General features: G+C 36.9%; 2 protein-coding genes across 2 annotated transcripts; one reads left to right on the top strand and one right to left on the bottom strand.

Annotated features, from left to right (window-relative positions):
* Positions 1–1,345: 1,345 nt before the first annotated feature.
* Positions 1,346–5,614, top strand: LOC130710501 (polyadenylate-binding protein RBP45-like). Its single transcript, XM_057559794.1, has 6 exons — positions 1,346–1,768; positions 1,996–2,476; positions 4,673–4,728; positions 4,799–4,929; positions 5,021–5,117; positions 5,214–5,614. Exons 1-6 carry the CDS (start codon positions 1,478–1,480, stop codon positions 5,406–5,408), a joined length of 1,251 nt encoding a protein of 416 aa, XP_057415777.1. The 5' UTR covers positions 1,346–1,477; the 3' UTR covers positions 5,409–5,614.
* Positions 5,615–7,487: 1,873 nt separating this feature from the next.
* On the bottom strand, positions 7,488–10,113 carry LOC130710075 (uncharacterized). Its single transcript, XM_057559228.1, has 3 exons — positions 10,057–10,113; positions 9,866–9,926; positions 7,488–9,166 (listed from the first exon to the last, which is right to left on the bottom strand). Exon 3 carries the CDS (start codon positions 9,153–9,155, stop codon positions 7,755–7,757), a length of 1,401 nt encoding a protein of 466 aa, XP_057415211.1. The 5' UTR covers positions 9,156–9,166; positions 9,866–9,926; positions 10,057–10,113; the 3' UTR covers positions 7,488–7,754.
* Positions 10,114–14,847: the final 4,734 nt, after the last annotated feature.

Genomic DNA, 14,847 nt, shown 5'->3' with positions numbered 1-14,847 from the left:
GGGTACTTCACCATTTTTGGAGTACCCGTGCTTCCTAGGTTATAACTACTCTCTAAACCTATTAGATAAATTAATTTTTTGACATATAGATGATTTAAATTTGGAGTAAATTAAAACCTATAATTGATTATGTTTGGTTATTTTTTTTAAGAGTGTCAGAAAATTTGATTATGTTCCTTCAAACACTTCATGAACTTTCTGTCTGCGAAATAAAAGTTTCACCAAATAAGAGTAATTTGAAAAACAAATGGGAGATGGGAGGCTCATTTCGAGATAATTTCATTGGCACCTAAAGAACCAGTTTGGAGATAGCCCTGAACAAACGATTCAAATGAACCATGAGGAGAATATAGATTAACATACCCTTCGAAGGTTCGAGTATCAACATGAGATGAATTCGTAGCAGTTGCTTCCTCGGAAATTTACGCCTTACATACAATAATTCATTCCTTGCTTATGTGCTAACAAAGTATCACAACCCTTGATTCCAGTAGACCCTTGATAAAATCATATTTATAAACTTTTATTTACTCGAAAAGAGAGGAATGTTGATTCCCCATAAATTTTATACCCTTATCGGGCCAATACCGTCTGAGACAGTTCAGACACATCATTACATTTCCACGATTTCCTCACACATCATCACATCATTAATTGCAAGAGTATTGATAGCATCACCATTCAATTTTTGTGGGGCCACTTCCATTCTTTCCGCACAGATATTACTTTCTGGAATTGATTTCTCATTTTTGTTAATTCTGCAACACGGTAAATTTAAACCCCATCATTTCTTATTTCTGCATGGTGGCTAGGATCACAATTCATATTGCGCTCTCTCCTTCGATTATTACGCTTAGCAATAATCCACGATCCAAAGTGTTGATCTTCCCCCTTTTATAAGTGTTTGTGGTAACTTGAAATCCGACACGTCCTTACACTGCACTTATGCTCATTCTTCTAATCAAGAGGGAAAGAATTCAAACTATGGCCAAAATGACTAGAGTGGAAGCAGACAAAGTTAAACCCTTCATACTCAACTTTATTCCTCCGACGAATGATAATTTAGACCTAATAACCTTATGCAAATCACCCTCAACACATATACAAGCAAACTTACCTCTTTCGGATGCCTATTTTCATCCACTTTCACAAATCTCCTCAAGAATACAACCAATTCTCCACAAAATATCATAGTAGTCAATAGGTAATCAAGCACACAAACCTACAAGAGAAGAATTTTAAATTAATATTGAATATTGAATATTATTCTCATATCACATAGGAGATTTTCTTCTATTAAGTAAAAAGGTTAAATAAAAAAAATATCAATGCCAAGATGCAAAAATTGACACGCCTCGTGGTTAGGGTTTGAGGCTCAACCACTCTTTAAAAAAGCACACACACTTGGTTCCTTTTCTCTCCTCCACCACTCTCTCTCTTCGTCGTTTGTTCATTCTTCAATCTCAGATTCAACACGATGATGCAGCCTGGAGGACCTGGCATGGCTCCACCCCAACAACCCAACCAGCAATACCAGCAACAGCAACAACCCTACATGATGATGCCGCCGCAGCAGCACCAACCTCAGCCTCCGACCATGTGGGCCCCATCCGCCGCCCAGCCTCCGCAACAACAACACGCTCCTCCGCAGCAGCACCAACATGCTCAGCCTTCCACTCCCGACGAGGTCCGCACCCTCTGGATCGGTGATTTGCAGTACTGGATGGACGAGAACTATCTCTACCAATGTTTCGCTCACACCGGCGAGGTTTCAATCAAACCCTATTTTCTCAAATCACCCTCAAAATTCATGTATTTTCTTTAATTATTTATTAATTTATTTATTTCCTAGTTAGATTTGAACTCGAATTTATCGATCTGGGTGGATAATTGTATAATTTTCAATATATTGATGGTAAAATTAATATTTGGAAGCCTATTGATCTGTTTGTAATTATTATTTTTATTGAGAGAAGTATTTTTTACTGCTTGCAGTTGGCCACTGTTAAAGTAATCCGGAACAAGAACACGAATCAATCAGAAGGTTATGGATTTCTTGAATTTACTAGCCGTGCCGGTGCGGAGAGAATACTTCAAACATACAATGGCACCATCATGCCGAATGGCGGGCAGAATTTCAGATTGAATTGGGCGACTTTCAGCGCGGGTGGTGAGAGGCGTCATGATGATTCTCCTGATTACACCATATTTGTTGGAGACTTGGCTGCTGATGTGACGGACTATCACCTGACAGAAGTATTTAGAACACGGTATAACTCGGTTAAGGGGGCTAAAGTTGTGATTGATAGGCTCACTAGCCGGACAAAGGGTTATGGTTTTGTTAGGTTTGCAGATGAGAGTGAACAGGTTAGAGCCATGACTGAAATGCAAGGGGTTGTTTGTTCAACAAGACCCATGCGTATTGGACCAGCTGCTAACAAAAACCTTGGTACTGGCACTGGCACTCAGCCAAAAGGTTTGTCTCTTTCATGGTTGTTGTATGTTGCTGGCCATTGTTCTGTCAATTCTCTGCTTGATATGATGCTTGCTGTTGCTGCCAATATTTAGTCTATTAATGATTCCTGTTGGATATAATGCTTTATGAGTGTTTTTTTTTTTTTGTGTGTATCCTAAATGTCATCGTTTAACGTATGATTCTTTTCAGTTACGCTCTTGAAGATATGCCGTCCAAACTCATTTCTTCATAACTTCCTTTAAAAATTTGGCCTAAGTAAATGATATAGAATAAGAAAATCTTATAGAGCTCCTGTTGTCTCAAAGCAGGGTGTCAAGAGGCTCTGTCATCTCGGAGCCCGGAAATGATTTCAGCTGAAATGGTTAACGTTTTAATCCATGGCCTTGCATAGGTCAGTTATGCGTTTATGTTTGCCAATTACTTTTGGTGGCATTTTCATTTCCGCCGTTTATGTTTGCCAATTACTTTTGGTGGCATTTTCTTTTCCGCCGTTTATGTTTGCCAATTACTTTTGGTGGCATTTTCTTTTCGGCCGTTTATGTTTACCAATTACTTTTGGTGGCATTTTCCTTTCCGCCTATATTGCGCAGATATTCTAGTTGCTTTTTTTTCCTTCTCTGTTCATTTTGCTGGTTGGATGCTTAGCCAAATTACTTTCTGATTAATTTTTTTCAGCCGCCATTCTTAATCTTTGCTCCTTTAATTTACTCTCTTGAGCTTACTGGAAAAACTACATCTGTGTTTCTTTTGTAGCTTTCCCTTACTCTAATAAAGCAAATCTTGTTTACTTTTAAACTTCTTCTGTTCATCTATCTGGTGCTTTATTACTTAAAGTTTGCTATCTCTTATCAATGAGAAAGAAAACTTGGGGCACCTGTGTTTAGCACTTTCTTTTTGTACAAACTGCTCTGCGTCTCGCCTATTATCTGTCACCATTCTGTGTTTCTAAATTTCTCACTTCAATGCTTTGCAATTGAAGTTGTAATTTACTTTATATTGCTCAGTCCTTTGTTTATCCGATTCTGTCAAAAATATCAAGAAGTTATGAATGACTGATGAAGTTTTCTGTTACCTGCACAAGCATTCGACATCTTCCTGCTCCGTTCTCATTTTACCAGTCACTGGCAAACTCTCATTATTCATTGAGTTCTTAAAGAGTCTGCAATACTATAGTAAATAGGATCAAAGGATGACCAATACTGTGTCTGCACTCTGCATATACCTCATTTATTTTTATTCAAAAGCTTTTTGCTACAGAAAAATTAAGTCAATGATATTATTGTCAAGTGTCAACTGTAGAGATCGTGTTATCTAATTTATATCCACTTCAAAATTGACTTATATGCACAGAAGTGGTTGGCACAAGCAGAATCTTAATACAAAAAAGAGATTGTATGTAACCTTAACATTCTCCTACTAAATCCAACACTCCATATGCAGTAGCTTTTTACCATGACCCTAGAGCTACTAGTGTCAGAATTGTTTCCGTCTCTCTTCATGCATTCATTTTTGGTGCCTGAAGAGAGACCAAAATAATTCCCTGATTCTAGAGCTTTGACTCTAGCATTCATGTGCAGACTTACTATATGTGGAGTGTTTGGTTCAGTAAAAGATTGTTAGGCTGAAGTTATGCCATGAATTTAGTTCACTTGCATTGAATGACAACTATTCCCATTGAATTGTCTCCACAGTTATTTGGTCTATAGTTATATTTGAATAAATATGGTGTGCATGCAAGGCACCAACCATTTTATTGCTTCTCAACTACAGCGTTTGCCTTTATCTATTTATTTACTTATGAACATAATTAAATGTGTGGTTCATTTCATACTCCTGACTTCATCTCTATTAGTCAAATATTTAACTTCCAATATTAATCGTCATGTATGGAAAGATACCTGTAATTTGTTGCTTCTTTAATCGCTCTATGCGTGCATGCTTTTCAAACATTCATCTGGTGCTGAATTAGGGATTTTCGATGTGTCCTAACAGCTGTTATGTGTTATGACTGAATGTATGAATAAGCTACACTTGAAGTAGTAACACTTCAAGATTAAATTGTACCTATCATATTTAGCAAATTGTTGAATATTTTTATTTGTTCTCTTCCTTGTTTGGTGTCTTTTTTCTTGAACTGCTTCCTTCCTAATTTAATGTTTTTCATCTTTTTACTTCATGTGTACTTTGAACATGCAGCGTCATATCAGAATTCTCAAGGGCCACAGAACGAGAATGATCCAAATAATACAACTGTGCGTACTTCTTTGCAATATAGAAATTACTTCCCTTGTGCTTGTTTGTGACTTGTCCTTTTTATTGCAGATTTTTGTCGGCAATTTGGATCCTAATGTTACGGATGACCATTTGAGACAAGTTTTTGGGCTGTATGGAGATTTAGTTCATGTGAAGATTCCACAAGGCAAGCGATGTGGGTTTGTCCAATTTGCAGACAGGTAAATTAATTTTATGATTTCAATACTTATGAGAAATCACTTACTCTGCCTATGCAGCATGCTGATTGCACCATGATTTTTCTTGTATCAGGAGCTGCGCAGAGGAGGCACTTCGGGTTTTGAATGGTACACTTTTAGGCGGACAAAATGTTCGGCTTTCGTGGGGCCGAAGTCCTTCAAACAAACAGGTAATATAATTTACTGATTGTGATTCTGAACTGTATCTGCTGCAATGTGTTACTGGTTTTTTATTTATGAATTTGTATTCCTTGGATGATTTTCAGACTCAGTCAGATCCAAGCCAGTGGAATAATAGTGCTGGCGGTGCTGGATATTATGGATATGCTCAGGGTTATGAAAATTATGGTTATGCTCCTGCTGGACAGGACCCCAACATGTATGCCGGTTATCCAGGATATGCAAATTACCAACCAGCTCAGCAACAGCAGCAGCAGCCACAGCAAATGGGATACAGTTGAAATCTTGAGCCCCAATTTTCCCAACTTCTGTAATCCTATGTGATACTTATTTTCCGTTGGTTGGAAGACCTATGTTGCTCTTTTTTCTTTTTTAAAACTAGTATTCTATGATTCCTAATGACATCCATGTTCTGTGCGGATTTTGTATGATTACAAAAATTGTTTGCTGATTATTTATTTCATGTTTGGAAATTTGATGGATTGCACATTTTATATCTTGCTATAACTGTTTTCTACTTTTGAATAGCCAAACAACCTTACCCCACTAATTTGAAGAGAAAGTTGTAGTTTGTAATTTTCCCCCTTTTTTCTCATTTTAACTCGCAATGGTTATCACACTTATTTATAAATATTTATATACTTAAGGTAAAATTGACATTTCATACAAAAGTCATTTTCTATCTACCGACCAAACAAAAGGAGACAATAGACACAACACCTCATTCTTTTTCTACTATACCAAACATTCTATAAAATATCTTCTTTTCTCAACACTTTTTCTCTATTCATCTCTCTTCTTACTTTATCTCACAATCCAAACAATAGATTATAGAGTTTGGCAGTATATAGGGGCATTTCTAGCTTTGTGGGAGCAATATAAGACTCCATATTCTAATACTACTATGTATATTATTAATGTAATATTGGAAAATTAAGTGGGGCACTTCCCCCTTACCTATGGACATGGATCCAACCCGGGAGCAAAACCTCTCAGCACGTCACTCTACTAAAAATCCTAGCAGAGCAAAGGAGACATATATAGCTAAAAACTTGAACCCTAGCAAAGTGAAGAATTTTAACAAGGATGATCAACCAACTTTTATCAAACAATTCTGTTTTATAATTTTCATTACATACTAAATATTGAAGACTAGGCCTAATAAGCAACTGTGGTAGCCTTAGCCTTATGCTTCCGTGCATTGGGTAGCCTTAGAGCATCTCCAATGCTAGTTCTTATTTCTTAGTTCTTCGCACAATTTATGTGGGCCCGTATTGTCACATGTGCTTAAGTAACTCTCAAACAATTTTGCTCCAACCATGAGTTCTTAGAGCATCTCCATTGGTAGGAACTTATTTTGGGACTTAACTCAATTTTTGTGGGCCCAAATTGCCACATAGGATTTAAGACACTCATAAGGTCTTCATGCACATTTCACTCTAGTGGTTGAGATTTTATTTTACTTTTTGACTGGACCCACAACACCCAATATATTTATATTATTTATTTTCCTCCCTAATTTTTACTTTGGTTATGGTATTGAAGGAGAGAAAAAAAAATTATTTTATTTAAGATCTCACATTTGAGAGTATCAGAGCTAAGGCTAAGATCTCATGCCATGTAGGATAGCTCCAATGGTGAGATCTAATAAGATCCGGATCTTATTTTAAGGTCCCAAAATAAGGACTCCATTGGAGATGCTCTTAGTTCTTAGTTCTTACCACTATTCATTTGGTTCTACCAACCACATTATTTATACTTTTTATTTTCATAAAGTAATAAATCGAAACTCATAAAGTAATAAAGTAATTTGGATTAGAGAGAAAAAATAATTTTTTATTCTAAGAACTCAAAAAGTAAAACTCCTTATGTAAGAACTGAGTTCTTAAAAATAAGAACTAAGAATTCCAAATCAGCACCTCCAATGGTTAAGAACTCAGTTCTTAGTTCTTAACTCAAAAATAAGAACTAAAAACCTTGCATTGGAGATGCTCTTAGACCTACTAATTTATTTTGTGACCAATCTAGTTTTCAAAACACTAAAACTGTATATAGAAATTGTTTTTGAAAACTGATTGAATAAGATGTTTTCCAACATTAAAAAAATTATAATCTCAAAACTAAAAACTGAAACAAAAAACATCTTTTAGCTGTTATGGTATTTTAGTTTTAAAAACTGAAATTGAGAACTGTTTTCGAAAGCTGTTTTTGTAAACAAACAGGTTTTTAATTTTCAGTTTTTAAAATAAGAAAACAGTTTTTGAAAACTATAATCAAACAGACCCTAATTCGCAATATTACCGATTATCAACAAATTGTACTTTCTTGGTCATATATCAAGAGGTGAGTAACAGGCTTAAAATGATAATTGTACTGTTAGCTAACTGTATCATCATATCTTGAGTCTTGACAGTCACATTAAACAAACAGCCTACACACTCAAAATCATCTATTTGTGCCAAAAATCCAACAGCATATATTCTCCTCATTACCAAGCATTCAGACTGAACATGTAAGAAAATAAAAGTCATAATTATTCGAAAACTGAAAACATGACAAAAGTATATCAAAGGGCAACTATTACTAAAAGAAACACACTTGAAACTTTATTTTTCTCTCTTCAGATTTCAAGTGTCTGCTCCAGTCTGGGTTCTAGAGTCCACTGTCTTGACTAGAGATCCAGTAGGTTGATTGGAATTCACCTTGTTAGCATCAGCAAGAGAGCTCAAGTTCTGGGGATCACTCTTCTCCTGAAAGTCACCTCCTTCAGATGGAAGCTTTGTGGACTCAGAAGGAACAGATTGATCAACATGTGCAGATGGTAGGGATTCAGGCTGGCTGGTCTCAAGTGTAAGGTTTGATCCCACATCCATATCAGCAATGCCAGTACTTGGTTTTCCAATGGAGGAGTCAACTTTGCTCAAAGTGTCAATAGCACACTCTTTCTTTGTCTCTTCAAGTAAATCTGCTTTGGGCAAGGCCTGCTCCTCCACAAAGTTGTCAACAGGTTTACTAGTCTGTTCAGATGGAATGGATTTAGGTTCAGCAGTTACAGGGATGAGGTTGAATTCAATATTTGAAGCATTTGGTGCTTCATGAATCACCTGATTCAGCTGAGGCATATAAGGCACAGGCTGTTGTCCAGTTCTGAGCTCCTTATCAGTGTTTTCAATTGTTGGAAACAGGTTGATGGTTTGAGAAGCTGGCTCTGAGACTGAGTCTTTAGTTGCTCCTCCATCAGCGCTGGATTCTTTGACCTGTTTGGAGGCATCAAGTTCATGCAATGCAAAACCTTGTTTAACAGTTTTGCCACAAGCCAGCTCTGATATGATGGCGGCACGGCCAGTCTCTGATATTCCTGGAAGAATACCTCCACTGGAACTAGAAGTACCATTCTTGGGCAAGTCAGCCATGGGTATCGGAGTAGAAGCAGATTGATTCTCAGGTGGAACTGAGACGCCAGAATGAACCTCGGTTGGTAGCACTTGCTCTACCGACATAGGAACCTGTGTTTCTGGCTGAGAAGATTGTTTGCTGCATTGCACTGGTGCGGGAAAAGAGCCTTGTACCTGAGTCTGAGGGTTTAGAGTTGGAACTGGGAGCTCTTTCCTTTTGATCATATTGATATGTGGAGCCACATCATTTTCTGCAGTAACTGGACTAACTTTGCCTGGTATAAACACAAGGCCTCTGAGAAGAGTATCACTGCCTTCCACCTTAACATTGATAAGATACCCTGCATTAAAAGCGGCTTCAACAACACCAGTCACCACATTCCCCACCATCTCATCATCACAGTCATTAGTTGTAGTGCCCATTGTTTGGTTGGAACTCAACAACCCAGAGTCAGGTCTAGGCATTGCAGGCACAGTGCCCATTGTTTGGTTGGAACTCAACACATTGTTAGTTCTCTGCATTGGAGGCACATTCTGCCCCTGAACTACACTTTGTTCTTTTCGCGGTCGGCCCCGTTTTCGTTTCAACGGAGCACCTGATGAAGAGCCTGGTCCTGGATTCTGCTGGTTCATCTTCTAGCTCTCTGGCAATCATCAAGGGGTAATCATTAGTTTGAACAGCAAAAGAATCAACAAAAAGTATAAATGTGCATACAATTATCCATCTTGATCAACAGCAAGTGAAGGGGGAACAATTTAAACAAAGTGATCCAATATTTCTGAGAAAAGAAGTAACAGTTCCTGTTGATCAGAAAGAGAGACTGGACACTTATAGACAGTGAATAACACAGATAGAAGAAAGTTCTATGGAAATCAGTATCACTATCACCACATGCATACAAATTAATAATTAAGCTTTTGCTACATCATGGATGGATAAAACTGTTGGTTAAGGAGAAAATACAACTTATGTAGCCCTTGATTTATTTAATTGAATACAGAAGAGCAAGAATGCATACATGTAAAAAGCACCACATTTATAATTCCTTACATTCCATGGAACTTATAAAAAATAAATAAAAAATCAAACTCTTTCTCAAGAAAGAGAGAACAAAAGATTTAAAAAGAACAAAAATCAAAACAACACCAATCGGGGACCACTTGTCCCTACTGGGATCAAATCCCTAAATTACAGAACAGAGACACAATTTTACACCAGTGGGTGGATTCACATTCACTACTTCAACAACAGGGTAAATAATTATTATCCAAATAAAAATTACAATAAAGAAAACAGGGAATATAAAATTGCAAAAAAGATTGGTTAATCAAGAAAAACTCACAAATAGATCGCAGCAATCGAAAACACAATGAGAGCGAAATGGGGTTGGTGGAATGAATCAGCTGCAAAGACAACAAAAATTGAGTGGTTATGGCGAAAAAAATCTACCACAATGAATCAAATCTTGAACGAATTTTTATTCATTTATTAAGGAAACTGCTGAAAATAATGAATGTTGAGTGATCCTTTTACCCTCTCACTCAAGAACCTCTCCCTCTCTCTCTCTCTCTGTTTGCCTCTTCAACTCCAATATGCTAGGAACAACTAGACTCCTCAGGTGGCTTATATATAGTACTTTTTTTCTTTGTAGTAATTAATATTAATACTATTATATTATATTATATCATATTATATTATATTATATTATATCATATTATATTATATTATATCATATCATATTATATTATATTATATTATATTATTTTGGATTTAACTATTAATTATTTGATTTCTAAAAATATTAATTATTTAATACTATATTATATTATAAAATTTGTTGTAATAAATTTTTAGTATTATTTTAATTTTTTTAAAATAACTGTTTTTGATTATTAATGTTTTTATGGATATATCATAAAGGTATAATTTTTAATAATTATGTGAAATCTTTTTAGTCAACCTCCATTTTTTTTATAATTTAGGGTTAACTGTTATATTAGTCCCTGTCTTTGTCTCGCCGTCTGAGGTAGGTCCCTCCCCGGAAAAAAATTTGTCTGAAGTCCTCTTGTTTGAAAAGTGGTTGGAGCAGGCCCTCGCCGGAGGGCGGAGCTCCGGCGAGTGCATGTGTGGCTTGGTGACTAGGATTAATGAACCCACGTGGCATTAAAAAATAAATAAAAAATAAAAATAAAATTACAACTCATAATTTTAAACCTAATTAACCTATTTCTAATTAACCCTAACTTAATTAACCAACCCAAATTCCCAATTAAAATCATATTCATACATCTTCTTTAAACACAAATCCAGAACCTTGAACACCTGGGTTTGAAAAAATTATGAACACCTTGGAAAAACATACTTAGTGAACGAATCAGCTGATTCAAAGTTCTTCAAAAGTCACACCATTTTCTTCTTTCATTTAGATTCATCTTCTTCCCAACCACTTCAAAATTATCTTCCCAACTATATTCAAACTCAAATTTAACAAATAAAGAAAGCTCAGATTCAAAATTATCTTCTTCACCCTTTCCTTCTCCTCCCTTATCTCCCATCACCAACAATCACCCCATACCCATTTCATCCCATCTTCATCCCCCTCCGCCACCACCTCACGCACCACCACACCGACTCATTCTCTGGCCCCACGTCCCCCACACACGCGCTCCACCTCTGCTCACTCGTCATCTCCTCCATCCTCACAATCTCAACCCTCCTCTCTCAATACAGGAATTAGTCATAGTGTAGATCTGGGGTTTGAGATCTGAGAATCAAGGTGTAGTAGATGATAAAGGGTTTCACGGAAGATCTGAGTTTACTCACTGGAGGCGGAACTAGCACGCTGCCTGCGCCGGCGGTGATGACGCCGACGCCGACTTGGGTATCTGCGAAGTGGACAATCGATGAGAACGATGGGGGTTGAGTTGAAGGATAACACGAAGACGAGCCACCCACAACCACCAGGCGTCGAGCTCAACCGCGCCGACCATCGCTTCTTCTTTGACGGCGACGATGGAGGTCCAGAGAGGGTGAAAGAGAGTCGCAGAGACAGAGTCCAGATCAGAACATAAACATGAGGAAGTGTGACTCGTAGAGAGCTTAGGGAGAGAACATAAACTTGGATCTGGGTTGTGGGTTTCTGGGAGGGAGCGTGAACAGTAAACACGTTGAAGAACAGAGTGGGAATTGAGGGGTTTCTGGGTTTCTAGGTTGGATGAGGTTGCAGGGTTGTGGAATTGGGGATTTGGGTTAATTGATGTGAATTGGGTTAAGTTTGGGGGAAAATTATTTCTGTTTAATTAAGTTAGGTTTTTAATTAGGAATAGCTTAATTAGATTTTTTAAATCTGACTTGTAATTTTTTTTTAATTTTTCTTTTACACGTCACCTCATTAAGTCTAGTCAGCGTGCCATTTAAGCACTCGCCGGAGCTCCGCCCTCCGGCGAGGATCCGCTCCAAAAGTTTTTCAAACACGAGGAGCAAATGCAATAAATTTTCCGGGAAGGGACTTACCTCAGACGGCGAGACAAAGACAGGGACGAATCTAATAGTTAACCCTATAATTTACCATGAAATTAGTTGAAATTAGTTGATCTTTACCATGAAAATAGTAAAATTTACTTGATCTTTACATTAATAAAAATATCCATTAGTTAATAATAAATCTTATATTTATAACTTATTGGAAAAATTTTCAATTTCTCATATATTAAAATTAAGAATAATATTGTTTTATTTTTTATTACTAATTGCAAGTCGAGGAATTTTCAAGTTTTAAGTTTCTTATACAAATAAATAATTTATTAAGTATTAATAAAAAATAAAATTTGACATACAGCTATTAACTAATTTTATTATTTAATATAGTTTTTATATATAATTTTAGTATTGAAGACAATGATAAGGAGCTAAGAACTGGACAAGAGCATGTACCTTATATGCCTCAGCTTAATCAGGTGATTCATGAAGCACCAAATAGCATGTACCTTACTCATGAACTGGACAAGAGCATGAGGGATTGTGTTTATACTAGGCAAAGTTAGTCCAGTTACTGTAGAAAATGATCAAAAGGAAAGAGCTCTCAGTTCCAACTCTAAACCCTCAGACTGAGGTACAAGGCTCTTTTCCCCCACCAGTGCAATGCAACAAGCAATCTTCTCAGCGGAAACACAGGTTCCTATGTCGGTAGAGCAAGTGCTACCAACCGAGGTTCATTCTGGCGTCTCAGTTCCACCTGAGAATCAATCTGCTTCTACTCCGATACCCATGGCTGACCTGCCCAAGAATGGTACTTCTAGTTCCAGTGGAGGTATTCTTCCAGGAATATCAGAGACTGGCCGTGCCGCCATCATATCAGAGCTGGCTTGTGGCAAAACTGTTAAACAAGGTTTTGCATTGCATGAACTTTATGCCTCCAAATAGGTCAAAGAATCCAGTGCTGATGGAGGAGCAACTAAAGACTCAGTCTTAGAGCCAGCTTCTCAAACCATCAACCTATTTCCAACAATTGAAAACACTGATAAGGAGCTCAGAACTGGACAACAGCCTGTGCCTTATATGCCTCAGCTGAATCAGGTGATTCATGAAGCACCAAATGCTTCAAATATTGAATTCAACCTCATCCATGTAACTGCTGAACCTAAATCCATTCCATCTGAACAGACTAGTAAACCTGTTGACAACTTTGTGGAGGAGCAGGCCTTGCCGAAAGCAGATTTACTTGAAGAGACAAAGAAAGAGTGTGCTATTGACACTTTGAGCAAAGTTGACACCTCCATTGGAAAACCAAGTACTTGCATTGCTGATATGGATGTGGAAATCAAACCTTACACTTGAGACTAGCCAGCCTGAATCCCTACCATCTGCACATGTTGATCAATCTGTTCCTTCTGAGTCCACAAAGCTTCCATCTGAAGGAGGTGACTTCCAGGAGAAGAGTGATCCCCAGAACTTGAGCTCTCTTGCTGATGTTAACAAGGTGAATTCCAATCAACCTACTGGATCTCTAGTCAAGATAGTGGACTCTGGAACCCAGACTGGAGCAGACACTTGAAACCTGAAGAGAGAAAAATTTAGTTTCAAGTGTGTTTTTTTTAGTAGTAGTTGCCCTTTGATATACTTTTGTCATGTTTTCATTTTCCGAATAATTATGACTTTTATTTTCTTGCATGTTCAGTCTGAATGCTTGGTAATGAGTAGAATATATGCTGTTGGATTATTGATACAAATAGATGATTTTGACTCGAGGGTAATTGAGTTGGTGGAAAACAATTTCATCATACTGAAAACGATCAACCCATGTAATCTGCATGCAACAATGAAACAAAGTAATCAAAATAAAATATAGAGTGTTTAATTAGAACAATTAATTTAGAGCATGAAACATTTGCCTCGAATAGACCATTGGATATGGCATGCACAACATATCCAAAATGAAATCTCCTGTAGCTCATGAGTGGATTTCCAATGTCAAGTAATACATACATGAAGACAACCCACAACCTTCTACATGCTACTTTTGAAACCTTAGCATATTCATTTCTAGAACTAGGACAAGTGGGGAAGATAATTGAACCTCACCATGCATCTAAAAACTGTTCGTTAATACTAATGATTTCCAATCAAATATAGAAAATTTACAAGATCTAGAACACGAATAGAAACATACCATTAACAAAGATCCACTTTTAGATCCAATATATATATCACAAACACTATGATTTCTCTAGAATTCAGTGATGGAATCATTTCTAACCATCAACACTATAGATAGATTAATTGGGTATGCAAATAACTTCACTTTTATTCATGAGAAAAATATTCATCATAGGAAAGATAGTATAAGAAGTTGGATATCATACAATGCCTATCAATGTCTCCACGGGGGCTAAACTGTTGATTATTACTACCCAAAAATTTCTTGAAGTTTCAGTTACATTACCAATGGGCTTTGGGTTGATTTAAGGAGAAAAATGTTCTTGTGCATTCAATACTTATTTCTCCTTATTTGAAATCTTAATCCATAGATGGATATATGGTTGTGCCATCTTAATTAATTCATTCATGAAAGATAATGCAAGATCCATAAGCACATATCTCTCTAAACAGACTTCACTACTCATCATCAACGTCATTGGTTATCTAGTCCTAAAAAGTGCACACGGTTGATTTCCCAAAACACCATAAACCACATCAAGTTCAACTAGCCTTAATGGGACTAGCCGCTGCGAAGGCACCTATGCTATTCAATTCATCCATTAGTCAATCATTCTCAATTCATAACTACTTCATCTTAAGTGAAAATTGACTTACAATGGTAGATCC

The sequence above is a fragment of the Lotus japonicus genome, chromosome 4 (genome assembly GCF_012489685.1).
Source record: "Lotus japonicus ecotype B-129 chromosome 4, LjGifu_v1.2".
NCBI classification, from domain to species: Eukaryota; Viridiplantae; Streptophyta; class Magnoliopsida; order Fabales; family Fabaceae; genus Lotus; species Lotus japonicus.
This window is presented reverse-complemented; position numbering and strand designations above follow the sequence as displayed.

Coding starts and splice junctions, on each gene's coding strand:
- LOC130710501 (XM_057559794.1), top strand. CDS start 1,478: ATGATGCAGCCTGGAGGACCTGGCATGGCTCCACCCCAACAACCCAAC. Junction 2,477..4,672: donor CACTGGCACTCAGCCAAAAG/GTTTGTCTCTTT, acceptor TTGAACATGCAG/CGTCATATCAGAATTCTCAA. Junction 4,930..5,020: donor TTTGTCCAATTTGCAGACAG/GTAAATTAATTT, acceptor TTCTTGTATCAG/GAGCTGCGCAGAGGAGGCAC.
- LOC130710075 (XM_057559228.1), bottom strand. CDS start 9,155: ATGAACCAGCAGAATCCAGGACCAGGCTCTTCATCAGGTGCTCCGTTG.